General features: G+C 43.6%; 1 protein-coding gene across 1 annotated transcript in view; it reads right to left on the reverse strand.

The window, feature by feature from the left end:
- Positions 1-9,421: 9,421 nt before the first annotated feature.
- Positions 9,422-26,345, reverse strand: part of sgcz (sarcoglycan zeta) — a gene marked incomplete at both ends in the record, with an annotated part of 471,678 nt that continues 454,754 nt past the window's right edge. The window contains 2 exons of the mRNA XM_079759103.1: positions 9,422-9,628; positions 22,209-22,332. Of these exons, the coding sequence (XP_079615229.1) occupies positions 9,422-9,628; positions 22,209-22,332 (331 nt within the window). The remainder of the gene's footprint in view (positions 9,629-22,208; positions 22,333-26,345) is intronic.

The following is a 26,345-nucleotide window of genomic DNA, read 5'->3' on the forward strand; positions in this document are numbered from 1 at the left end:
ACCTGCATGAAGCACAGCTGTGCGGACTCCTCTTCTGTCTTCATCCCAGATGACCCTTAACCACTTTAAACATTTGTGGTAATTGCCTTTTGTGGTGTTTGCCAAGGCAAGTGAAATTGAGGACCACTGCTCAGATGTAACATTTACTTAAATCTGTGATCAATAAAGGACCTGAGAACAACATCCGTACAACCAGCTTTTTGCCAAAGGTCTGTAGCTCTTTTTCTCTGGCCTTCTTTGAAGCGCACCATTTTCAGCAAGTCTGACTGCCTTCTTCTTACGAAGTTCTCTGTGATTTTCCAAGTTCGGGTTCATTATCGCCACCTAATGATGGTAATAATTATTACATATCTTGCTTCCTCCAGCAATGGTGAAACAAATATAGCCTTATACATATGCTATTATACATATAGAGATATTAGTGCTGTCAGTTAAACGCGTCATTAACGGCGTTAACGCAAACCAATTTTAACGGCGTTAATTTTTTTAGAGCGTGATAAACGCCATTTATTTATTTTAAAAAAAGAAGAAAAACTAGAACTGCAAGCAGTTATGCAGGGGTCCAAGAAGTGTGCATTTCGCCGGCACAACGCGACAAGAAATGTGCATTTCGCCGGCACAACGCAAAGCAAGTATTCAAAACGCTACTGTGAACAACATGTGGATATAAAGGTTTTGACTGTGGGAGCTTCAGTGTGGGAGTTATAGCCTAAAACGCGTTTTCAGAACATTCCATTGGCCAAATAGGAGATAGACAATGTCGTCGTTTTTTGGCGCCGCCCTGTGGCGACATTTTCCAAAGACAATTTTCCTTTGCCAAATAACTCCCGCCCACATTAATAATTCTTGGCCATATTTTCTATATAGACTCGGGTTTGCCCCTTGATGGTTCCCTTATAGTTTGAAGAACATTCCTCTGGCCAATTAGAAGATATACAATTTCCTCGTTTATTGCGCCCCCTAATGGCGAAAAATTCCGTTTTTTTTATTGAACGACATTAAGGGTAACACCGACATGTGTCTAAAATGTGGGCTTGATCCGATGTCTAATTTTGGTATTTTTTGAATTTTTGCGTTTCGGCCTAAAACGTAGCTAATAAACCAATGTTCAAAACGCTACCGTTTCGTTGTCGAAGGTCGGATGTTTGACTGTGGGAGGTTCGGTGTGGGAGTTATAGCCCCAAACGCGTATTCCTTGGTATAGCGCCACCTAGTGACCGGCGTGTCTGGATTTTGTCGTCTGCGTAGTCCGAAGAGATCTGGATCTAGTCATGTAATTGGCGTGTGTGCACCATTTATGGTTTGGGCTGTGGTACCACTTTTAGGGGGGTAAGTATAATAATAATAGGAATAATAATCCTTACAAAAACAATAGGGAACCAACCTGTTGGCTTGGACCCCTAAAAAAGAAGCAGTATCCTGACTGCTACGTTCAAGGGATTATGTTTGTATGTTCATCGTTTAATTGCACTAAAGGCTTTTTTTTGTATCGTCCTGTTTTGATCAATATATGCCAATGTTGTTATCAATAAAAAAACATTTGCAGAAGGCAAGCCGATGCACTTCTCCATGTTGATAAGAGCATTAAAATGAGAAAAATGAATGCGACAAAGAAATCAAGGGATATTTAGCATAGAAAAAAATAATCGTGAGTTAACTAGGACATTAATGTGATTAATCGCGATTCAATATTTTAATCCCTTGACAGCAATATATATATATATATATATATATATATATATTGCTGTCAAGGGATTAAAATATTGAATCGCGATTAATTATATATATATATATATATATATATATATATATATATATATACTATAAATAATAGACATACACAAAATAATAGATGGACACAAATTGCTGCTTGAAAATATGTGAACCTCTTGAGCGTTATTTTAATTATTATTATAATTCTATATTGAATCAGAATCAGTTTACTTTTACAATTGGATACTGGTTTGGAGTCACTGGGTCACATGGCATGGAAGCTATTGAAAGAAATATGATCATTCCTGCATATTAATATTCATATAAAATAGAGAAAGCACTAAAATACAATACAAAGTGGTGTGTCTTATTCTCAGGGTTTAGTTCTACAATTGGATACTGGTTTGGAGTCACTGGGTCACGTGGCATGGAAGCTATTGAATGAAATATGATCATTCCTGCATATTAATATTCATATAAAATAGAGGAAGCACTAAAATACCATAAAAAGTGGTGTGTCTTATTCTTAGGGTTTAGTTCTACAATTGGATACTGCTTTGGAGTCACTGGGTCAAGTGGCATGGAAGCTATTGAATGAAATATGATCATTCCTGCATATTAATATTCATATAAAATAGAGGAAGCACTAAAATACCATAACAAGTGGTGTGTCTTATTCTCAGGGTTTAATAATACAATTAGATACTGGTTTGGAGTGCATGGCATGGAAGCTATTGAAAAAACTGCAAGTATTTTGTATTGATATATTTACGTGAAGTAATTTATTGACGGTCCCTAAATCAGTTTCTAGCGATTCACCGCGAGGCTCTGCGAGGTGTGCTAACCGTTCTCCTGCTGCTATTGCCGGGCAAATCTCCGTGAAGTCGCGGCTGGAACTGGACTGAATATCTGTCGAATATCCAACCTAAAACTAAGTTCACCGCGGTCCCTGCCTCTTGGTTTTATAAACACACTAGCTTAAAGACTTAGGTGCAAGAGGGGTTACAAAAGTATGAGCATGTGCCGAAGGCGGTCATATCATATGCAAAACAGCTCAGTTTGAAAGAATAAAAAAGACCGGGATCGGACAATCCGGCAGTGTCTTTGCAAACCTCACTCGGCCTTGTTGTTGCTTGTTTGCGGGTAACAATAAAGTCTCTGTCAATACTTGATCCGGACTCCCCGATTCCTCATGCTCTCTTAGTTAGTTGTAGTAATAGAACTCGGTTATTTTCTACCACACTAACTGTACAATCAAAAGTATTTCTGCTCAATTTAAAAGGTTGAATCTCCTCGTGACTGAATGTTTGTATACAGCGCGCAGGCTGTATGCACGCAGGCTTGATGCGCTTCCCTTTATTCTGTGGAGAACCAGCGCCTTCAATATTTACTACAGCATTTCTACAGCTCGATGCGATTTCGCAATGACTCCGTCTTTACGGAGATATTCCTGAACCGCATAAAATTGAATTGTTTTCGCCCGTTTCGGCTCTGTGTGGACGGGGCCTCAGACAGACAACCCTCGGTAGTCAATGACATCAGTCTATTTCTCAGTTCACTTAGATAATAAATATAAGTAAGGTTAACTTTAAGCATAAATTATACAACAATATAAGGTAAATATTGTCACAATGGAGCCAAATGTTAAACACTATTGATATTACCTGGCCTTCCTGTGTCAAACAAATGTCTGCATTCCGATGAACCCCAGACGGCTTATTTACGTATAATTGGCTCCTTATAGAGACATCTGCCCCACCCCCTATGGTTTCTCGTCTGTGACTTTAGAATTTTTATTCTGTAGGCTTCAAGTCAGACGTTAAGTTAACTAATCCATACCCCTGTCAAAATCAGACACTACCAGATTTATGATTATGACGATTATGTATATGCCACAGACAAATAAAGTGGCATTGTTAACGATTACAAATGTATATTTTACTGTTCAAATTAATATTGCTTTCACGGGACTCATCTCTTAAACGCATGTGGTAAGTCATGGTGATTTAAGATCAGGTGAATAAACAAGGCGATGAACGGATTTTTTTATCAAAGACCTCACTTAACTAACTAAGGCATAATATGTAACTTCATGTAACTGTAATGTTTAATATGTAACTGTTTTGTACGTAATGCTTGAATGTATGAGAATGTAATATGGGCATGGGAGCGGGAAAGATAAATGTTAATGGGGACTGGGGAGTGCCCGTAGATTTGATTTTAGAGCTCTTTGTTTGGTCTAGGAAGTCACAGATGCTGGGGTTACCTCAGACATCGCGGCCCGGTTGGGGCAGTTCTTTGCAAATAAACTCAGGTGATGTTGTTACTCTCTGCAGTCGCAATAACACCTTGATCATTCGATCCTAGTCCTTCTCGACCTCTCGTATTTTGTTGAGTATTAGGCCGTGGGTTTTATCCATGACAATAGCGAACCAATCAAATTGCGCCATCTTAGGAGCTTCACGTGTAGCATTTACTAATTAATGATATGCGGCAATACATTAACAAACATATTTTCTTAACAGTATTGTATACATTATAGTGATCAACTTGTGTTCATAATATGCATTTGTCCCCCCGTTAATATACATTGCCATGGACTGTATTATGCGCTACGTGTTTAGTTTGCGTGTGTTTAAATAGATGGTTTAATTCACGCGCGCCCGCATTCATTCATTCTTTTAAACACTCACTCGCGGTAAACAATGTTTTCTCACGATCAAATATTCATCAATCCTAAAGGTTATGAGCTTGTACACGATGTCTGTGTCAAGAAGTCATTGATTTAAAAGTACAACTTATTACCGCTGTATCAGCTGTTCTTTCCCAAATAATTTAACGTTATCATTTACCCTAAAACGAGATTTTGTTTTGGAAGGCTGAGATATAGCCTACTTTGCTTGAGTTAATTATTGTTATTAATATTTTAACGCATGGCATAGCCTACTACAGTGTTCATTCATGCAGCCCCAATGGAAAAAAAAATGTTTCCACAATCCACATCATCATCATAATATTTCAATTATGCAAATTGTTTGCATGTTTGTGCTGTGTATAGCCTACTGGTGTCTAAGCTTATGTTGCAGTTCCGACCTGCCATGGTACGTCAAAGTGGCAAAACTAACTGGGCTTTCCGCTAGTGCACTTAGACCAGGTATTTGTCGGTCAGTTGCGAAACTGCTTTATCGATCTGTACGATAGCACCATGTATCATTTGCGCCAGAACACGCCTCTGCTTTTCACCGACACGCCTCTCAGGGTGCAAGTTTAGTGGGGTGAGTTTGGTGCGGGGGGAAATCAACTTTGCGCCGGGTGCAAACTAGCAACGATACATTTTACACGTTGGTGTAGAAAGTCAATTGCGCTGGGTGCAAGATAGGGCCCTACTTGTTTTTTCCCCAATTTAATACAGCGTGATTGCAATGTTGTCTAAGTTGAAATTGAAGGTAAGGGTAAGGGGTAACGATACTCAATCTGGTACTCATTACCTATCTCTCGTTGTCCTAGTTTTGTTCAAATCAAACTCTGATCTGATTACCCTGAACTGTGTCATCATCAAATATCAGAGCAGCTGAATAAGTAGAACGGTACAAACCCATACAAACCCAGAGTGTCTGGGAGGGACCCAGGGTGGGGTTCCAATAGTGTTCAACATGCCCTCATTGAATTCCCCTTGGCACTTGCTCTCGGGGGCACCTCGGTGAACTAGGTCTATCTCTCAAAGGTCACTTCAGGGAACTGAGTCCAGCTCTCAAAGTCACCTCAGTGAACTGGGCTCAGCTCTCAAAGGTCCCTTCAGTGAACTGAGTCCAGCTCTCAAAGTTCAGCAAAGTGAACTGGGTTCAGCTCTCAAAGGTCACCTCAGTGAACTGGGTCCAGCTCGCAAAGGTCACCTCAGTGAACTGGGTCTATCTCAAAGGTCACCTCAGTGAACTGGGTCCAGCTCTCAAAGGTCACCTCAGTGAACTGGTTCCAGCTCTCAAAAGCCACCTCAGTTAACTGGGTCCAGCTCTGTAAGGTCACCTCAGTATACTGGGTCCAGCTCTCAAAGGTCAGCTCAGTGAACTGTGTCCAGCTCTCAAAGGTCAGCTCAGTGAACTGGGTCCATCTCAAAGGTCCCCTCAGTGAACTGGTTCCAGCTCTCAAAAGTCACCTGAGTTTACTGGGTCCAGCTCTCAAAGGTCATCTCAGAAAACTGGTTTCAGCTCTCAAAGGTCACCTTAGTGAACTGGGTCCATCTCAAAGGTCAGCTCAGTGAACTGTGTCCAGCTCTCAAAGGTCAGCTCAGTGAACTGGGTACATCTCAAAGGTCAGCTCAGTGAACTGGGTCCACCTCAAAGGTCAGCTCAGTGAACTGGTTCGAGCTCTCAAAGGTCACCTCAGTGAACTGGGTCCACCTCAAAGGTCAGCTCAGTGAACTGGGTCCATCTCAAAGGTCAGCTCATTGAACTGGGTCCATCTCAAAGGTCAGCTCAGTGAACTGGGTCCATCTTAAAGGTCAGCTCAGTGAACTGGGTCCATGTCGGAGGGATGGAGGAGGGAGGAGGGAGTGGTTCAACAACGATGGTAACTCAAGAGGTGTATATCACCCACAATGCATTTAGTCATGTATTTGGTGCAATAAAATACATCCATGGTAAGGTGGCAGTAAGGTGCGTAACACTCTTGTTGCTTACCGCCGAAGGGGAACATGAATACATTGAGCAAGGTGATGACGGTACATTTTTAATCAATACTTATTGCGATGCCAACGGGTCGTCCATAAAGAAGTGTGATTTGTGAAAGGCAGGATATACAACTGGCGGTCGATCCCTGATCGTTTGGCTGTGAGGGGACAAGGGCAGGTGCATTTATATCACCTTCCTACTTTCCCTCTGCTGTCTGAGCTGTCATTCTGCGGCGATGCTGTTATGTAATAGACAGGCCTGAGGGGAAGTGAATGAGGGGAAGTGGAACTACTAATGGAACGTAGTCCAGGTCTATAACATATTCAAAAATAAAAGTCTGCTGCTTGTTTTGGAACACGTATCTGAGGTATAAGGTATGGGTAGCGTTTTCTTTTTTCAACATATGAGATGCGGAAAATTCTTTAATTTATTGTCATTGTGATTTATTTATGAATAAGAAATAAATCACAATAGAAACCCTTTTGTGATCAATTCATGATCTTTACATTGACATCAACACACTTGCTTTTAAGAACAATATTATTTTATTGAATTGATATTGATATATACACGTCATCATAATTTGTGCTTTTTTTATTACAGTATCAAGAATAAAACCATAAGGGCACGTCAGAAATGTACATTTTTAAAACCAGGATGGACTCGGATTTCAGGTGGATATACTGAAAAGCTCTACAAAACCAGGAGAAATTGAGGAAATAGATAGACAGAGAGCAGAAGGAATCGCAAGAGAAAGATTGCAGGAACATTTGTCCAGAGATTTGCAGATGAGTCTTGTGGAGGGTGTCTTAATGGTTCAAACTGGGATGTGCTTTTTTCAAACTGCAGCCAAGGCACCCGGGAATGGCCTGCCGGAGAATCGGACGTGATCCCTCTCCATGTCTACCACAAGCTAATCTCTTTTCCCTGCCAACATCTCCTCCCTTATTTAGTGGTCTTTTGTGTGCATGTGTGTGTGTCTCTGTGTGTGTGTGTTTGATATGTTTGGTATTGAGGTGATTGAAAGAGCTCCTCCCCACCCATCTGAGACAAATAGAAAAATAGAACCACCACACATCACCCCGGTCCACATTTAGTTTACTACTGTCATGTGTTCTCTGACATGGAAATTAATTTGCTTTCTTTCAGTTTGGCGTGAATAAAAACAACCATTCCAGTGTTTACTGACTGGCTTGTCACTGTTCAGGAACATCGCTCCCTGTGGGTTCCTTTGTTCTTCAGCGAGAGGCGGAGGCGATGTGTGAGTGTAAGTAGGGGGGACGTAAAGGTCAGAGATGAGTCAAAGAGTGCAATGAGCAGAGAAAGGGGAGCAGGGGAAGAGATATATAAGAAGAGAGAAAATAATTACTGGGAGTGGGAGAGAGAGCAGGGGAGAGAGAGAGCAGGAGAGAGGAACAAAGAGAGAAGGAGCAATAGGCCAAACAGAGAGCTGATCACGGGGCGAACGAGATAGATAGAAAGGGTGAGAGAGAGCAAATGAGAGAGATAGAGAGAGAGAGAGAGAAAGAGAGAGAGAGAGAGAGAGAAAGAGAGAGAGCTGCAGGCTAAACCAAAAGACTGAGGGAGAAAGAGAGTAGAAATAGGGTTCATATGATGTAGAAGAGGCCGATAGAAATGGAGCAACTGACAGACAGTCCTGAGAGTGTCCTGAGAGCGCAGAATATGGTTCCATGAAGAGGGAGAGAATGGCAGTTTTGTATATTTGATTGATTTATTTTTCACTAGTCTGACAGGAGGAGGAGTGCAGAGATATGATATACAGAGCATGGTGACATGGGCTGGCGGGGGAGGGGGAGGCAAAGGGAAGACAAAGACCCTGAAACATAAAGGAACATCCAGACAGAGACAGATTGATATAAAAATATTAGAAATTTGAGGAAACCGGAAATGAAAGTAAGATGACGAAGGGAGAAGTGTGGGGAGATGGCCAGAGAATTAGGACCACGCAACACAATAATGGTAAAGGAAAGGAGAGAAAAGACATGCAGTGCTCAAATAAACCCCAAGATGGCAGATAACCGCAATCTAATTTGTGTAACAAAAACAAGAGATTTGCTTCTTTTGGAGACAAAAAAAGAACTTGCGCTATTTGCTTATGAAACATCTGTTGTTGTGTACAGTCAAGACCAGGTAAGAGAAGACTAAAGGCTTGGTTTGGTCCAAAAAGACGAGAGGGAAACAAATTGCTGTTCCACAACGTTTCATCTGACGGTGAGTGGTCTATTTGTAGTTCTCAATATTCAGAGGCCATCTGAAAGATTCTGCTTGTCAAATCTGAGCAGAATTTAACACTGTCACTCTCAGCCAATCAGTGCACAGTGCTGATTGACAGCTGTCAAACTGGTAAACGCACACACTACAGAATCAGGAAAGGGAATCCCATAGAAACGGTTGTATAAGCTTTTGGCATGATCATTCCATAAAGGATGATATGACGGGATGGTCTCGTCTTTTTGGTCTGAACCGGCCTTAAGAGGGCAGTTGGCAGGGTGGAAGTTTGGGGTTTGAAGGGGGAGAGGGGAATGGGTAAAGGCCTTTCTGGTATAAATCTGGTCTGTTAGGTAGCCGTAGCTTATTGCTGGGCAAACCCCACAGTCAGTCATTGTCTGTGTGTCTTATTCACTATCTGCCAGGCAAACCCTTTCCTGTTGTCCACGGTGTTTGGCGAGCTTCTTGTTAATGGGAACCCGGCGGAGCGCGCGCTGCAGTGTGGAAATTCAATAGTTGATATCCCTGTCTAGTGTGTGGAGTCACTATCCAGATCAACCCGAGAGGACTTACTCATCAAGGACGAAATAATCTGTAGGAGCGGAATCCAAATGGTGTGATTGGCTCTGCCCGCCGGCCATGTGGTCACAGCCAGTCCCAAAACGCTTCTCATGTCCATGAGAATTGTGATTTGGCCTGCTAGCTGGCCGTCTTCCCGCCAGGCTGTCAGTCTGTGGTGATCCAGTTGCATTAGCTTCCCGCTAGTCATCTCCTGGTGCGTCGCCCCCCCCACCCCCCCCCCCCCTCCGTTCTCAGCTCCACAGACAGAAGTTACTGGTGGTCTGACAGGTGGAGCCCTTTTCCGCCGGGGACAGGTACAGCTTGCCGTTGGCGCAGGCGCACAACTCGTACACAGTCTGTTTGGTGTAGGTGGTCCCGGCCGGCGCGCCCTCCAGGGGGTCCACCGCGCTGCCGTGGGGAATGCTGCCCAGCCGGATGGTGTTGGCATCCAGGAAGATCTGCAGCCACAGGGGAAGAAGACAGGTTCAAGTCCATCGAGTTGGTTGACACTTTACTGCCTTTATCGTGGTTGGTATGTTATGAAGAATGTGAGGGGGCGTGGCTCCGACAGCGTGACACAGTCCACTGATGTGGACTGTGTGTGGCTTATCCCTGTACCAAATGGAACGGGCAGAGAAGACAGGGTGAACATTGAACCCAGTGAAAGGAGCTGTGTGGCTCTGAGGGGGAGGAAACAGCTGTTGTGTTTCACCCTTTCATGCTGGTTCTGAGTGAATGAAAGGAAGGAAAGATCAAGAACCAGAAAAAGATTGGACAAGGAAAATGTTAATGGAGGGATGTTCAGTGTAGTAACTAACCCTGTTCAAGTATAGAATTCAATAAGGTTATAAAGCTTTGAATGGAAAATAAAGGAAGATTGAACAAAGGCCGACCAATGCCCACAGTTAAGTATTTATTTCCTTCTGCAGTGTTTTGATTCCTTGAATGATCATCAGCTTGTAGGTGTGCTATGTTTGATAATAAGGTAAAAAGGTCGTTTCAAGACATACAGAGATCAAACCACCAAAAGGGACTCACTCTGCATCTATCAGGACATGAGGACAAAAGCCTTTCTATTTCTGAGTCTATCAGGAGATGTGAGGGCAGGAAGAGCCTTTCTAGTAATGGGTCTATCAGGACATATGAGGACAGGAAGAGTCTTTATATTTCTGGGTCTATCAGGGCATGTGAGGACAGGAAGAGCCTTTCTATATCTTACTTTCTTTCATTGAGCGAAGACTTTAATGAAGGGGAGAGAAAGGGAAGAATAAAGATTGGGAGTAGTGAGAGAGGGAAGGCGATTGGGAAAATAGAAAAGAAGAGAGATGAAGTGTAGGCATTTGAGAGGGCGACCTGACAAAGAAATCAAATAGATGGGTCTAAACAGCCAAAGAAAGAACCACAACGGGCATTGGCAGACTATTATGTTGCACAGCAGTTTTCCCTGAACTGTTGTCAGAGTTATGTCAGACAAGCCTTCCAAGGACTCTAAATGATTTTCGATGTGTGGAGACCCTGAGGAGAAGAAAGGAGGAGAGCAGCTGCCAGTATTGAGGGATGCTGGAGGGGGGAGGGGGGATTGGACAGCCTCAACAGGACTTCTGACAGGCTCAATAAACATCACGTCCCGTCCTTAACCCCATGATGGAAAGACTGCATAACTAATCAAAGTGCGTGTCATGTTACGGGATGGACAGCAAGCGGACGGACAGACGGACGGACAGAAAGATTGTGTGTGTGTGTGTACGTGACGATAGCTTTAATGCATCTGACACTAGGCAGACAAAATATACTTATCAGTAGGATAAAAGCTAATAAGCAGAGGAAAACATACACACCAGAAGAAAAATTAGATTGTGCAAAGAATAAAGTTCACTCTCCCCAGGAGACATGAGTCTGTGGAATCTGCCAAAAAGGAAATGCCCTAGCCTTGCTATTGCCAGACCAAGCTCAATCGTAGATTGCATGTTGGTCTGGGGAAGCTACTGTCATTTTCTTCAGCACAAGAGGCGTGATCAATGGGCCTAGTTCAAATGACTGTACACAATTGGCTGCTTGCCGTTGCTTCCCTATCGTCATTGTGTTAAACCAGCCAATAGCGCACCAGGGGGAAAAGACAGCTTCGTGATTGGCCCCCGCAAAAACGTATCGGAAGCAGAAAGAAATGTATTGCTCTTCTCCAGACCTTTCTGTAGGGCGAACTCGAATCGCCGGCAGAATGGGCGGGGCTACCCAGTCTAGGAAAGCCCATGAAAGGGTATTATTATATATAGTTCATTCACCAACATCTCACAGTGTTGTGATGTCTTGCTGTGTAACCAGTGGGTGGCGACTGAATGCAGACCACAATCCATGAGCCCAGTTGAGCATGGGACGGCCAATATCCAGGGCCCTGTGTGGCCCAGCTCTGCACATCTGACCCTGGGGGTTCCAGAACCTGTAGCTCCTGAGGAACACCTGGTGCTTCACCAGGTGTCCAGGCACCAGGGCCGGAGCAGGAGGGGACCAGATATGAGGGCAGTCAGAGGAGGGAGGGAGGAGATGGACTAAGCACCAGGAGGAGATGACGGGGATGGAAGGAACGATGGGTTGAAAGAGAAAGATGAAAGAAAGAGCGAGCGTGAGAGTGAGGGAGGGAAGGGGGTATGGCAGACAGATTAAATAATGAGGAAGAAGGGATGAAGACCGGTCTGATACAAGCCAGAATTCAGACAGATATGCCACAGTGGGAATCCAATTAGTGTACCTAATGGGTCCACGTTGGCTAACATTGCATACTTCCAAATACAGAGAAAAACACACTCCCACACACACACATTAGCACATTACCGAACTAGTGCTTTCATCATAGAAAAAGCACAAAGTTAGGCAAGACACAGCGGCAGACTGAACAATGCACAGGTAAGAAAACCCCCATTGCAGAAAACTATGAGAGAGAGTTTCAAAGTGTGAGAGAGAGTATAATAGTGTGGGAGAGAGAGAGAGTGTGATTGGGAGAGAGAGAATATGATAGTGAGAGAGAGAGTATGATAGTGTGAAAGAGAGAGGGTATGATAGTGAGAGAGAGAGAGAGAGAGAGAGAGAATGATAGTGTGGGAGAGAGAGAGAGTGTGATAGGGAGAGAGAGAATATGATAGTGAGAGAGAGAGTATGATAGTGTGAGAGAGAGAGAGAGAGAGAGAATTATTGTGTGGGAGAGAGTATGAAAGTGTGGGAGAGAGAGTATGATAGTGCGATAGAGAGAGTATGATAGCGAGAGACAGAATGATAGTGAGAGAGAGAGAGAGAGTAGGATAGTGAGAGAAAGTATTATAGTGAGAATGAGAGAGAGTAGGATAGTGAGAGAGAGTATGATAGTGAGAGAGAGAGTATGATAGTGTGGGAGAGAGAGTATGATAATGAGAGAGAGAGTGATAGTGATAGAGAGAGAGTAGTGTGAGAGATAGAGAGAGAGAGAGAGAGTAAGATTGTGTGGGAGAGAGTGTATGATAGTGAGGGAGAGAGTATGATAGTGAGAGAGAGAATGATAGTGAGAGAGAGAGAGAGAGAGAGTATGATAGTGTGGGAGCGAGAGAGAATGCTAGAGAGAGAGAGAGAGAGAGTATGATAGGCATTGGATCATACCATTTTCAGTGCGGGGGTTGTCATCTGTAACTCATCTGTAAGGCAATTTATTCTAAATGGTTATTTTGTCATATTTCTATTTTCTTTTTATGTTCTCAACCCCCCCCCCCCCCCCCCCCCCCCCCCCCCCCCCCAACCCTCCCTCTCACTGAGTAACCACATGTCTTATCGCCATCTCTTCAGTTCCTACCCTAACTTCCTTACAAACACTCTCTGCCACTGAAGTACTATCTCTGGTCACCTCCAAACGCCCAGCTACCTTACAACAATAACCCCTCAGGCCTTCTTCTGGCTGCCCTCCCTTTCCTCACCCATTTCATATAGAGCATTCTGGACCCTCACAGTTCTGGATTCAAGACAGGATACTGCCCTCAACCCGTCACACAGTGCGTTAACACGGGACAACTAGATCGGAATAAGCCTTATACGATATGGCTGAATCCGGTACCCTAGGTGGAGCTGTAGCCCTTTCAACAAGTAGTTATAGAGCCACTTCCGGTTGACCTCTACGTCCCAGCAACAACAAACAAAGACGGCATTCAAGAAAGATGTTTTCAGTAGACAGCTGTCAGTTCACTTCGGGTCATTGTTATTTCTCCGACGCTACACTGTTCCTACCTCTCGGTCGTATGGGCCGGAGGAGCATACGCCGGAGGAGTCCAGCCGGAGGAGTCTGGATACGACCGAGAGGTCGGAACAATGGAGCATCGGAGAAATGACATGGACCCGAAGTGAACTGACAGCTGTCCCGCAAACGGCAACAATCCCTTTCTCCTCCATGTAGCGTTTCAATCTGGACTTCAGAAAGTCAAAGCCAACATTCCTTTCCCCCGATTCCTTCTCAGCAATGGCCGAGATAACCTCCGCTACAAGTCTTTGTTGTGGAAGTACCAGAGAGTCTGAGAACCCGACGCAGTCTTTAAGATTCATAATGTCAGAGAATATCCTCGTCAGTTCGGTCGCGGCGCAATGAATGAATAAAGATTGTATACACGTCAGAAGAAAAAAAAAAAGTTTATTTTGACAGATATGCCTGAAGTTACTACTTTACAACCTTGTTGATGACCAACGTTTAGGAAAACACATACTTTTAATGTTTAAATAAGGTTTTGGGGGACTGGCTTTTCGAAAGATTGACCGCAGAAACTGACACCAAATATATAAGATAGGTGAACATAGAGGTTAGGGTTAGTTCATTTCACAGCCACTGCGTCAATATGAAATGTTGCTTTAGAGTTTGAGAAAAGTATTTTCCACTAATTCCATGAAGGTATTAACATACAACACAAACTTTGAAACATTAGCAATGCAATCCAACCCCTTATAGGATAAGAATAACTCAACGTAAAACGTGTAAGAATGACAGGTGAAGAAACGCAAAGAAAAAAAAAATTGACAAATATTTTGGAAAAAATAGGGAGTGATATCACTTAATCATTAATCCTGTGATGATGAATGCTCAAAGCCTTTGCATGAAATAAAAATGGCAGCCATGAGAAAGTCCTTCCTCTGCTTACGTCTGATATGGGGAACCAAACAGAGCGGGCTGGAAGGAGTGAAGCACCACGGAGGAAGAGGCCCGATGGGGAGCTGAGGTGGAAGGGAAGCGGTAGCTAACCCCCCAGGCTCTCGCTGGGCACCGGGGGGAAAGCCCTGGAAATGTCAGCCAGAGTGAAGCTACGCTAGCACATAGTACTTTAGCACATAGCACTTTAGAACTAAGCACTTTAGCACATAGCACTTTAGAACGAAGCACATTAGCACATAGCACTCTATCCATAAGTTCTAGTGAAATAAACACTTGCACTTTATCCCCATACTGTAGATTTCTATGCTATACAGCAAGCTGCAATTTAAGTCTATCAAGCTCCATGTTCTCGATGTTAAAATGTTGGTTTGTCTGGTTGTGTTTGTGTCTGTGGTTGTGTTTTTGTTCTGTTGTACTCTGTGTATCATAAGAAAGCAATGATGCACTGTGCCCAAGACAAATTTCCCCATGGGGTCAATAAAGTTGAACCTTGTCCTTGACCTTGAAGCTGCCCAAGGTGTGCTTTGCCACCAATGAAACCCTGCTGGCCCCCGGGCTCGGAGGGCATTATAACAGTGGCGAGCGGGCCATAGAAGCTGTGAATGCAGTGCATGTTCAGGCATATTGAATGACTACCACATTTTTATTGAAACAAATTTTCAACATTATTTCATTTTCATATCTTTTGAGAAAATATCACAAATAAGATGTTCTTTTTCCTCCAATTGTTTCATTTCAGATCAACCATGAGCACGGTCTATTTGGCTCAAGGGCGTAATGATGCCTACTGCTGGTGTTAAGCATGTCCACCATGGGCTCTGTGTCCTCCCCCTTTACTCCCAGTAAAGAGGGGGGGGGGGGGGGGGAGGCTCGAAGTGTGTGTTGGGAGGAGAGCTTAATTCAATGAAGCTTTTCATGTGACACAGCACAACAATTAAAACATATGTGCACACAAATCATGATCACAAGCATTTTTACTGCACAAATAACAGCCTGTAAGGAGAAATAGATTCATTGAGAGCAAATGCTGTCATTTCATCACTGATCCCGGAGCACTGCTTATCATCACACTAAACAACTATGTTACACTACAATGAGGCAAGGCAGTATCTGATTCCTGATCAGCATTTTATTTTTTATATTTCCTTGTCGGTTGATTCTCTACTGCTAATCTTCAGGGCTGCCTATGGTTCAGTGAGCCTGATGATCCTGCTTCCATCAAACAATCATCTTTTTTTGTTAAAATTCTCACCATGTGGTTAAGATGATTTCTTGAGTCATGGAAGGAAACTGTCCTCATGTTTGGGGACGTGCGAGTGTACTCACTTGGCCCAGAACATTTACCATCGATGTAGACACCCAGAGATAGAAACAAAGATACAGAGACTGAGAGAGAATGAGAGAAAGAGACAGACAGAGAATTATGTGCTTATGTGTGTTTGTTTGTGTGTGGCACTAGAACATCTGTGGTGACGATTTGGTATTACTCCCTGCTATTCTTCTATTCACACAGTGCCCTCCCATTTGTGTCCCGGATAAGTGAAAACCCCAGATTGGCATCATCATAAAGTACAGGGAGCCTCGACCAATCAGAGCCCTTCACCACGACTGAGCTCATTACAACTGGTTAGCCTGACAAACCTCTCACCATAAATACTAACACACAGGGATTCTAAAGGCTTTCCCTCTTTATTCACTTGTGGAATGCTCTTAACTGTAATAATTCACGGTGAGGGAGATATGTTATCTCATTGTCTGTCAAGACAAAGTGTATAGCTTTTTTACCCAAGAGTTTGTAAAATTGTACATTTGTTCGTTAAAAAGAAGAGGCCGACCTCATTCTAATAAAGGACGTCCAAAGAAAATCCATTTTCTTTGGAAATCCATTGCACACTTTAACAGCCCAGTTTTCATTGCAGTAAAAGTATTTTTTTTCCGTAGATAATCTTTCAAGGCAATAACCACCTGTGGAGGAGAAGTAAAATTACCCACTAGTACAGTTTACGGGCTCCTAAATCTCACAGCGAAAACAGAAAGATGTGTAACTGTTTCACAGCAAGACAGTGGAAAGGGGCCCTCGGCAGCAAGCCCTGTGTTGGTTTGGTGGGGCTTTGGTTGTGTCAAGGGGGGCAAAGCTAAACTGAGCCATCACAGGGAAGTTACCCAAATTCCCCGTCCTCTCCCTTTTTGGAGGCGAGGCTCTTAGACTCCAATTTGAGCCAGCAAAGAGCGCTGGTGGCGCAGATAGAGAGAGGACAGGTTTGGAGGTTTGGAGCAAACAGGTTTCATGTTTCAATTTGTGAGAGAAGCCTCGTTAAGGAGAACTGTCTGGCAGGACGCCTGGCAAGCAGGGGGGTGAGAGAGAAATAAACAGAGACTTAACAAAGGGAAGGAAAGGAAAGAGAAATACAGACAAAGAGAGACAGAGACAGGCACAGAGACGGAGAGAGAGAGAGAGACGGAGAGAGAGAGAGAGAGAGAGAGAGAGAGAGAGAGAGAGAGATCGAGAGAGAGAGATCGACAGAGAGAGATGGACAGCGAGAGAGAGAGATCGACAGAGACAGAGAGACAGAGAAAAGTATGACAAATAAAGAAAAAGCTAACAAAGAAAGGAATGAATAAATAAAAACAGAGAGACACATAGAGAAAGAGAGAGGGACAAGAACATAACAAGAACAATGAGACCAAACCCTACAAAATACAGGCAGTACGTTTGTGGAATTGCGACAAATGTGCAGACGTGATAGAAATCGAGAGTATTGAAAAGCAGTGTCAGATCTTGTTGGCTTTACTGCTCGCCCATTTGGCTCTTAATTCCATCACTGCTCTCTGAACTTTTCCAGCTCTAATAGGGCCAACTTAAAGGCCTACGTGCAGGTTAACCGGAAGTTTTGGTTAATGGGTACAGAAAGCACTCAAAATGTTTATATAATTTATAAAATGTCTCCAAAATAGTGTTAAAGTCCAAGTTTAACACAATTTTGTTTTTGTCGTTTTTGGCAGTAACGGGTGTTTTCTAACGCCATTCGGCGATGACGTCACGTTGGGGTGACATGGTGGAAGGTAGCCTCAACCTAGAACTATGGCATATAAGAGGTGGCAAGAACCACAAATAACATGTACGATGGCCCACAGCCGTATAATTTCGAACCTGTCAGACGTGAGAGGGCGAATGAGGAATTGCCGAGAACTGATGGCGGTCAAAGCCAATTAAATGCATGGTCAGAGGAGAATGAGTGGAGAGTTGCGATCATTTAGCAACGCAGCAACAAGCGCTGGAGCTAGTCAATGAACAGCAGTGCATACAATAACAACACTTTTATTTATTTTTACTGTCAGTGAATAGCACCGAGTGAAAGTCAACGTTTTCAGTCTATTGACAGCGATTATGTCGTTCAGATAAGTACCGGTAAACTTAGTCATAAGATCTAGAAATAGAAGGCATAATGGGCTACCTTGCCAGTCCCACCTGTAAAATCCCCCCCAGATAATCCCTAATTAAATCTTACCCACGACGTTGTAATCAGATTTCCGATTAGTTATCCCACGTTTTGATGGTAGCCTATTAGCTCCAGTAACAACATCTTTGCCTAGTGTTTATTCCTAAGCTTTATTTTACCCAGTGTGTGAAATACCCGTCAATATTCGGGGGTCCCCATCTCCCGATTGTTGCGCAATACCGATATACATTTTGCAGTAGGCCTATAAGATTACAATATTTCATGGATGCAAGACCATTAGTATTTAGCCTACACGACAACACGCACACACTTAACAGTTTTTGATAATCCGATATGCTATACATTTTAAAGCAACACAGGAGGCTGCATTGGCTTGTTTGGATGCACGTTGATTTATAACAAGGATATCTGTCTGTCTGTCAACGCATGTGTCTAGTTTTAATGTGATGTATTTTGTGTATGTCCAGTCAGACTTGTTGTCTCCCTTGTTCTGTGTGGTCTTGTAGGCTTTAGGTTCTGTCCTGTGTGAGCCGAATCACCTAAATTAATTCCCGACGATTTGTGTCGTTTGGTATTAATAAAGACTTGACTAGGCTATCTATCTATCTAGGCTATTAACATTCCACTATTTTTATTAGCGGTTTATTTGTTGTTATTAGTGGAAAACAATATCGAGTTTGAGATGTCAATCATGGGATATTGCCCAATATCCCGAGATAGAGAACCAATCAAATTGTGATATCTTAGGAGGTTCACGTGTAGCATATACTAAATATATATAATATCTATGTATTTATCTATGTATAATCTGCTGAACACTCTCTTACTAGTCTCTACCCTTAAGGGTCTCAATGCGGCTTTGGTCCGTGTCTCCCCAACGTGACGTCATGCAATGCATCCTTGGGGAAATGAGAATCAATAGCAAACCGCTAAAATAGTACCTACTTTTTCACATTCCGTTTTGTGATACCTAACAACATTAAATACAACGGATAACAGTTTAAATCTCTATTACCAACAAGCAAATTGCACAAATTCGTTGGAAGATAAACCCTGCAACTGCTGACAACATTGATTTGGCCTAAAGCCTCACTGTCCTGCACACCTTGATCCAGAGGAGAGAAAAAAAGAGACAACATTTATCCCCTCCTCCACCAACTCCTCCCTGGTGCGGCTCTGGGTCGAACTAACCCCCCCACACTGACTTTCTATCCTCCCATCATCCTTTCAACCCCTGGCTACATTTTGGCAGCATCAGCGCATCAGGAGAGCGAGGATGGGGGGGATGAAAGAGAGCGCTATTTGAGATAAGCTCCTCTTTGCTATCCTGGGCTCCATGCTGGCGTCGAGTTGCGCAGAGGTGATCCGTCTGCTGAGAGAATCACAAACCAGGGGCCAGGGAAGGAGACTGGAAGGCAATAACACACATTGAGTGACTGGCTGACTCTGATTGAAAAAAGACAACTAAGGGCCTCTGGGAGTTGAAAAAGCAGGATCAATACAGAATACATCAAACGTAGGCAAATTAGCTTAAGGCAAATTAGCAAATTAAGACCAGATCAAATCCCTTCCGACTCATGTCAATACTTATATAGCTATATTGTGTATAGCTGCTTGACTGACAAGCTTAAGAGTGTTTTTTCAAGCCTTCAGTCTAGATAATGAGGCTACGTCTTTCTCTAGGTCTGTCTGTCTGTCTCTCTGCGGGTCTGTCTGTATCATGATCTGATGGAGATGATTCACACTTGGGAAACTTGGGGGAAAATAAAGTTGTTTCCATCAGTGAAAAGGGTTGGTGTGTATGTTAATTCCTCCACCTGTCATGGTATATAGGAGGAGCAGCACCATCATTAGGGCTGTGAGTGACACTTGTGTTGGTCCTTCAATGCCTGTCTTTGGTTTCGGCTGATTTTGAACATAAAGCAGGTGTGTTTATTCCCCAATCTCGCTGTGTCAGCATTTGTCTTCCCGTCTTAGCGGTCTTCAGGCTGTCAAACATCTCCCCGTTGTCGGGACGGAACGTCTACTAGCTTGGAGCCGTGTGCGTCTGTCTTCTCCTACACCAGTGGCGGACTCAGAGTGTTTGAAGGGCAGGGGCGAAAAAATAAAAGGGCCACATTCTTGCTCTAGAGGGCACATCGTCATAATTTATTGTATGAAGGGGCACCAGAGGGCACCTATTCATTCTTTCACATGTAAAGGGCAGCCAATGAGGCACTTTCTCTCGTATTCACCACTCTTGAGGGCACTTTTTCAACCATGGAGGCACCAGGGGGGGCGGCCGCCCCCCCTGCCCCCCCCCTGAGTCCGCCACTGTCCTACACCCTGACAGCAGCACACGTGTACGTCCACGGTCCGTTCACTACAGGTCACCCCCTGTCAATGTCAGAGCTGTGTTATGAAAGGATAACCTGACAAATATTGCTAATAATAATTGCTCCTTTGTGTAGAGGTAAATAGTCGTACTTCTTGAGTACATTTAAAAACATGAGCCCAGAGCCTTTCACCGAGACATTACTATGCGTGACGCCTTTTTCACCTGGCATTTTCAGAACCAATACATAATACGTATTTGGGCGGGGCGGGTGGGGGGGAGGGGGCGGGATGAGCAGGGCGTCATCTGTATGACAGGCAGTGGAGGCGGACATCACAGGATAGTGGTTTTCTAAGGGCGTCACATGTCATCTCACTGATCTATATTATGTTCTGTAGTCCTGCAACGACAGAGAGATCTCCAGAGATGACAAGATGTCTGAGAGAGACAGAGTGCAGTGTCCAGAGAACAGGACATTTAGATGATATTTAGATGTTCACAAGGGAGTCATCGTAGGACATTACACACCAATTATTGAGGCTGTGCTGGTATAATATCCTGTTCTACAAATGTATTCCAGTGTCATTATACTCCTGAATTCTAATCAAGCATTATCACCCTCTGTTATAGCAAAACCCTCAATACATGTACAGCTATTCCAACATTCTTCTCGATTAAAGATAGGGTAGGTCATTTACTTAAGATTTTATTTTATTCATATTGTTTGGAAATCCTCTTTACATTCCGACAGAAATAAATGAATCAGATGCTCTGACCAACCAAAGAAACGTTTTTTCTGTGGTTGTTGCATTCCTGAGCAGCATGGACATTGTAGTTCCATTCCCCCTTGCCCCTCGTTGGCTGAAGAAGCTACACCAGTGCTGGCCAGCCTGAGTAGCTGGGTTCTGACTGCGGCAGTGTCCCTGGTGTCGGAGAGGAACACCTTTCATTGTGTTTTCAGCACTTTGGTGTTCTAAGGGTATTAAACTATTGTGGCTTTTTCTTAGTGTTTGGTGGCCCGCAGGGTCAGGCCCCCAACTAGGTCCTGCGGGTTCTTGTCTTATCTCCTTGTGGAACTCCCCTTGGGTTGTTTCCAGTCTCTCTATCTTACTGGTACATTTAGGATGGAGGTGAGCTTCTTTGTGGTGCAGTGTTAGCTGTTTTCTGCTTTGCTTTCAGGGTTCTTCCCGGCCTGTTATGGCTTGAACTTGAACAGTGCTTTATTGTTGCTAGTTCTTCCTGAAGAACACCATTTTAACTTTTTTTCTGCAGAAATCCAATAGTAATCACAATGCTCCTTCTGCTATGGGGGGCCAGTGGGTTACCCCCATAGCAGAAGGAGGTTACCTGGGGTACACACGCTCCAAGACAGCCTTTGTTGCAGTCGAAGCAGTTTTTATTAAATGATTGAGGGTAGGATGAGATTCGTTTTACAGTCTCAAACTTATCTGTGGTCGACTCACTTTGAACTTGGGCCCTTTATGTCTAGGTGTGTACGTGTGTGGGTCTGTGTATGTTTGCTTTGGCATGACTGTGATAGCAGAGAGAGAGGCCCATTCTATTTAATTACTGAGTTAATGACACACTATGCTCCAATGGACACACCACATGGCACGCAAACAAAAAAACACACAGACGCACAGTTCTCAAGCAATTTGGCAGGACATTGTGTGACAGCAGACTAACAATGTGCACACACACAAACACACACACACACACACACACACACACATACACACATCAGGAGCCAACGCTGACAGAAAACTTCATCACAACCGCTTTAATGAAGTCACTTCTCCAAAATAGAGTGAGGGGGGAGAGCGAGGAGGAAGGAGGGGAGGGAAAGGAGGACAAGGTCGCCTGGATTGATGATGCTCATTAGCCTAATAAGGTACTATAATGAAGCTGGCCCAACGCTGTGGAGTACCGCAGACACATGCACACCCACACCCAGAGATACACATGCTCTCACGTCCACAGAAGAACACACGCACACACAAAGAGCAAATGGCAAATAATAGATTGTTTTGACTCTCTCTCTCTCTCTCTCTCTCTCTCTCTCTCTCTCTCTCTCTCTCTCTCATGCACACTGTCACTGTTCAGACACCCACCTCTCCTTCTGAGGACTGGAGTAGAAGGTCCTTTCTGCAGGTGGCCTGAAAGTCTCCCACACCGGCGTTGATCTCCACCCCCCGAGGGGCCTCCAGGGTCAGGGTCCGGGTGGGCGATTCGAGCCTGGAAACACAGCAGGGTTAAGTTTCAACCCAGCATCACACAATTTCGTGCTCATGCGCACAAATGTTGATCCATTGAATCGTGTCCCAGAGCACGATTATCCAACTTTTTTCGTGCCACACAGAACGAAATGTAAGCCAATATATTTTGAATGGGTGCGTTTCTCAGACAATTCTCTCCACAGAATGAAACGAGAGAGAGAGAGAGAAGGAGAGAGAGAGGGAGAGAGAGAGAGGCATCAGAAGGGGTGTGCGCAGACAGTACAATGCTCCCTCTAGTTATACTAGAGTTTTCTCCGCGCGCGTTGCGAAGCTCAACCTCTGGTTGTAATTAAACCCACAGCAATAATGTGGAAACCCCAGTCGATAATGTAACAAATTTCTGAGCGCATAATATAATAACATTTTGCCTATAATTTTACAAAGTATAACATTTGTTCATTTTTTAACCATTCAGCGAACAAAAGGCAACAGGCTGATTATCATTTAGGGGGCCACTCAATGACATGCAGAAGCGTCATCAACACGCCCACTGAAGTGGTGTGAAAAATACAGACTTTCTACTCCTCATTCACATGTAAGGTAATATACATTTCCTATGGAAAAAATACTACCTCAGGGGTAGAATTACTCAGGAGATTGTCAGGGTACAAATGTCAGGATATGTTGTTCACACATACGGCCCATCAGGAGAATATCAGGAATTACACGTGTGTCTGAAAGCAGCTAGTGTGTAAGCATTTGATTACATTATAAAATTTGTAAATTTATGTAAGCAGGGGCAATTTTTCAATGGAAATTGTAGTATACTATGTAGGGATGGGCAAAACGATTTTTTTCCAGGATCATCACTTCTTTCAGTTCCGTTCACTATCATGATTCGTTCGTTTGATTTGTTCGTTAAGTCAGGTCTGTTACATCATTTGGCAGGGAATCGGAAATTATGGAATAAATGTTAATCAACATGCATGTAGCCTACTACTTTTTAATGTTCTGGTGAAATTACCCAGGTTAAGTGTAAATATTAAGCGTATATATAAAACACATACGTGCCTTTTAATCATAAATATCCTTAATACATAATGGGGTGCAGAAGTGTAAATATTAAGCATATATGTAAAGCACATACGTGCCTTTTAATCATAAATATCCCTAATACATAATGGGGTGCAGAATTAAATGCCGTCTTCCAAGTTTCGCTAATAAGCAGTGAAGCAAGTAAGCAAGCACCAGCAGCACCATTGTGCGAATTCCCTACTAGACCAGATGAGAACGTAATGGTAGGTAAAAACAATACTTTATTAAAGCAAGCAATTGTGATGTAGAACCAAATAAAAAGAAAACATAAAGTGCTTGCATGGTCGGTCGCGAACGATTATGTTTAAAAACATAGCGTCTTACCTGGGCAAGTGTGTCGCTGCGGTGTGTGCGTGTGTGTTCTTACCTGGGCGCGTGTGTTGATGGCGGAGCCGTTATTTATAAAACACAATGGGCTCTATCTTGCACCCGTTGCATTTGACTTAATCACTGGCGCATGTGTCGTTGCTAGTTTGCAACATGCGCAGAGCGTGCTTTTCCCTCCCGCGCCACGCGTCGGAAAATTAGGGAATGGTGTTGCGCCCCAAGGGGCGGTTTGGCGAAAGTAGGAGGCGTATTCTGGCGCAAACATTCCCTGGTGCTATTTTGCAGTTTCAGAAATCACTTCCACCACAAACCAGAAAATACCTGGTTTAAAGTCAGTGGCGCGTTGTTCAGATGCTATTTAAAGGGCGCATGCATAATGTTGCTTTTGCACCTCGCGCATACACTTTGCTTCTCTCATCTACTTGGACGCAGCAGTTCCCATTTTTGCAAACCATACATAATTCCAAGGAAAATAAAATATTACCACACAAGGAAAATCAATGTGGTGTCCATGCGGAAGAAGAAAAAATAGGCATAAATCTAGCGTACACATTTACCCAAATTATTCAGGCTAATTGTAGTAGGCGTATTGACGGATCAAATTAACCTGGTTGACCAATAGTGGCAAGAGACATATGTATATAAGGACACATGTCAAAGTGGGTTGTCCGTCAAGAATCAGGAACCACAATTCTGAATACTGCAAAACAAATTCTGAAGACTACGAAATCACCTTATCATGTAAGTCCATTCAAAACCTTTCTCTGCAACTTACCAGTTAAGTTGAGGTTGCTTATAATTGTTCTATTGCACAGTGATATGGAATACGTCCTGGGACAGAGGATCGGAGGCTGGAGGGAGAGGGTCTACCTGCCCAGACACACCTATCTCTCCCTCAGTGAAGAGGTTTTCTGTGACAGCCTGACCCATCAGGCTGTCACAGAAATCTGCCATCTCCTGGCAGATGGGCTGGGGACTGATGTACGCTGTCCCTATGCCCTCCCCCCGCAGTGAAAGTTACAGCGGCACTGCAATTCTATGCATCTGGGTCATTCCAGCATCCCCTTAGTTCCATTGGACACATTTCACAATCTGCAATAAGCTTGGCTATACATGCAGTTACGTCTGGTCTAGTCCGACATGCTAAGGAATACATCCAATTCCCTTTTACACCTGACAGCTTGGAAAGAACGAAACAGGAGTTTTGGATGAAGTATGGGTTCCCTGGCATCCTTGGTGCTATAGACTGCACCCATGTGCAGCTACATGCCCCATCAGTAAACGCACTTATATACATAAACCGTAAGGGAACTCATTCAATTAATATCCAAGTAATTTCCGATGCTAATTGTACAATCATCATGTATTTGCAAATTACCCTGGCTCAAGCCATGACTCATTCATATTGGCAAACTCAACCATTCCTGCCATAGTTGAGGGGAATCCTCCCTTGGATGGGTGGCTGTTAGGGGATACGGCTATCCGTTGAAGACATGGCTCATGAACCCATTTCTTATGCCAGCAACAGTGCGTGAATTGGTATTCAACAGAAAACACACACAAACAGTGTAATTGAACGAACATTCGGAATACTGAAAATGTGCGTCAGGTGGTGCTTTACAGTATGCTCCTCAAAAAGTCCCAGCATTCTTTGTGGCATGTTGTTTTTTACACAACATTGCCATGAATCATGGATGTGATGATGACATTAGTGAGGATAGATTAGAGGGCTTAAGGAGACGTGATGCTGAACTGCATGTGCCGATGCCATTACACCCAAATGCCCCAGCAGCAGCACGGGAGAGGAGAGCTCATCTGACAGAAGAGCTGCATCGTATATAGTGAGGTAAGCAAACTAATGACATCTCCGCTCTATTGTACAATTATTACAATGCATTCATAACCTTGTGATTCAGTGAAAGTGAGCCCAAAACATTGGAAAGTATAGTATGTCCTTGAGACATTTTTTATTAGACTTTTGTCAAAAAGTCAAAATATTTGTAGGCCTAACTGAAAAAAATGAATACAAACGAAAAATGAAAAGTTGAAAAGATTTAAACAAGATTTAGCCTAAAAATCAATTATTTTTCCCTCCTCTGTAAGGCCTTTTATGCCCACCTCGGCGGGATTGGACACGTGAGGGTCCGGGAGTGGAGATGCTGGATGTGCTCCTGGTGGAGCGGGTGGACGGATATGGAATGGGGGGAGGAAGGGGCACAATAGGGGGAGGGAGGGGCACAACAGGGGGAGGAGGTGGTTTGTTTGCCATGCCCGCTCCATGGCTGTAGCAATCCTCTCCAAACTTGAGGCGGTGCGCCCGAGAGGCCGCAGCAACATCGCCACCCGGTCAAGACGAGCATGTCGAACCCGGTTTGCTGAAGCTGCAGGAACGGGAAATAAATTTGATATATATATATAAATTTGATATATATATATTCATATATATCTGCATATATATATATTTATTTTATTTGGAGAGGCCCTCTTAAGCCCATCAGTTACTTGGCTCCACAGTGCATCAGTGTCTCTCTCTATGGCTCCCTCTCTCTCCTTTCCATTGTGTTTCGAGAATTTATATCAATATAACGAGAAAGGATGTTAGGATAACGG

The sequence above is a fragment of the Pollachius pollachius genome, assembly GCF_949987615.1.
Source record: "Pollachius pollachius genome assembly, chromosome: 2".
NCBI lineage: Eukaryota > Metazoa > Chordata > Actinopteri > Gadiformes > Gadidae > Pollachius > Pollachius pollachius.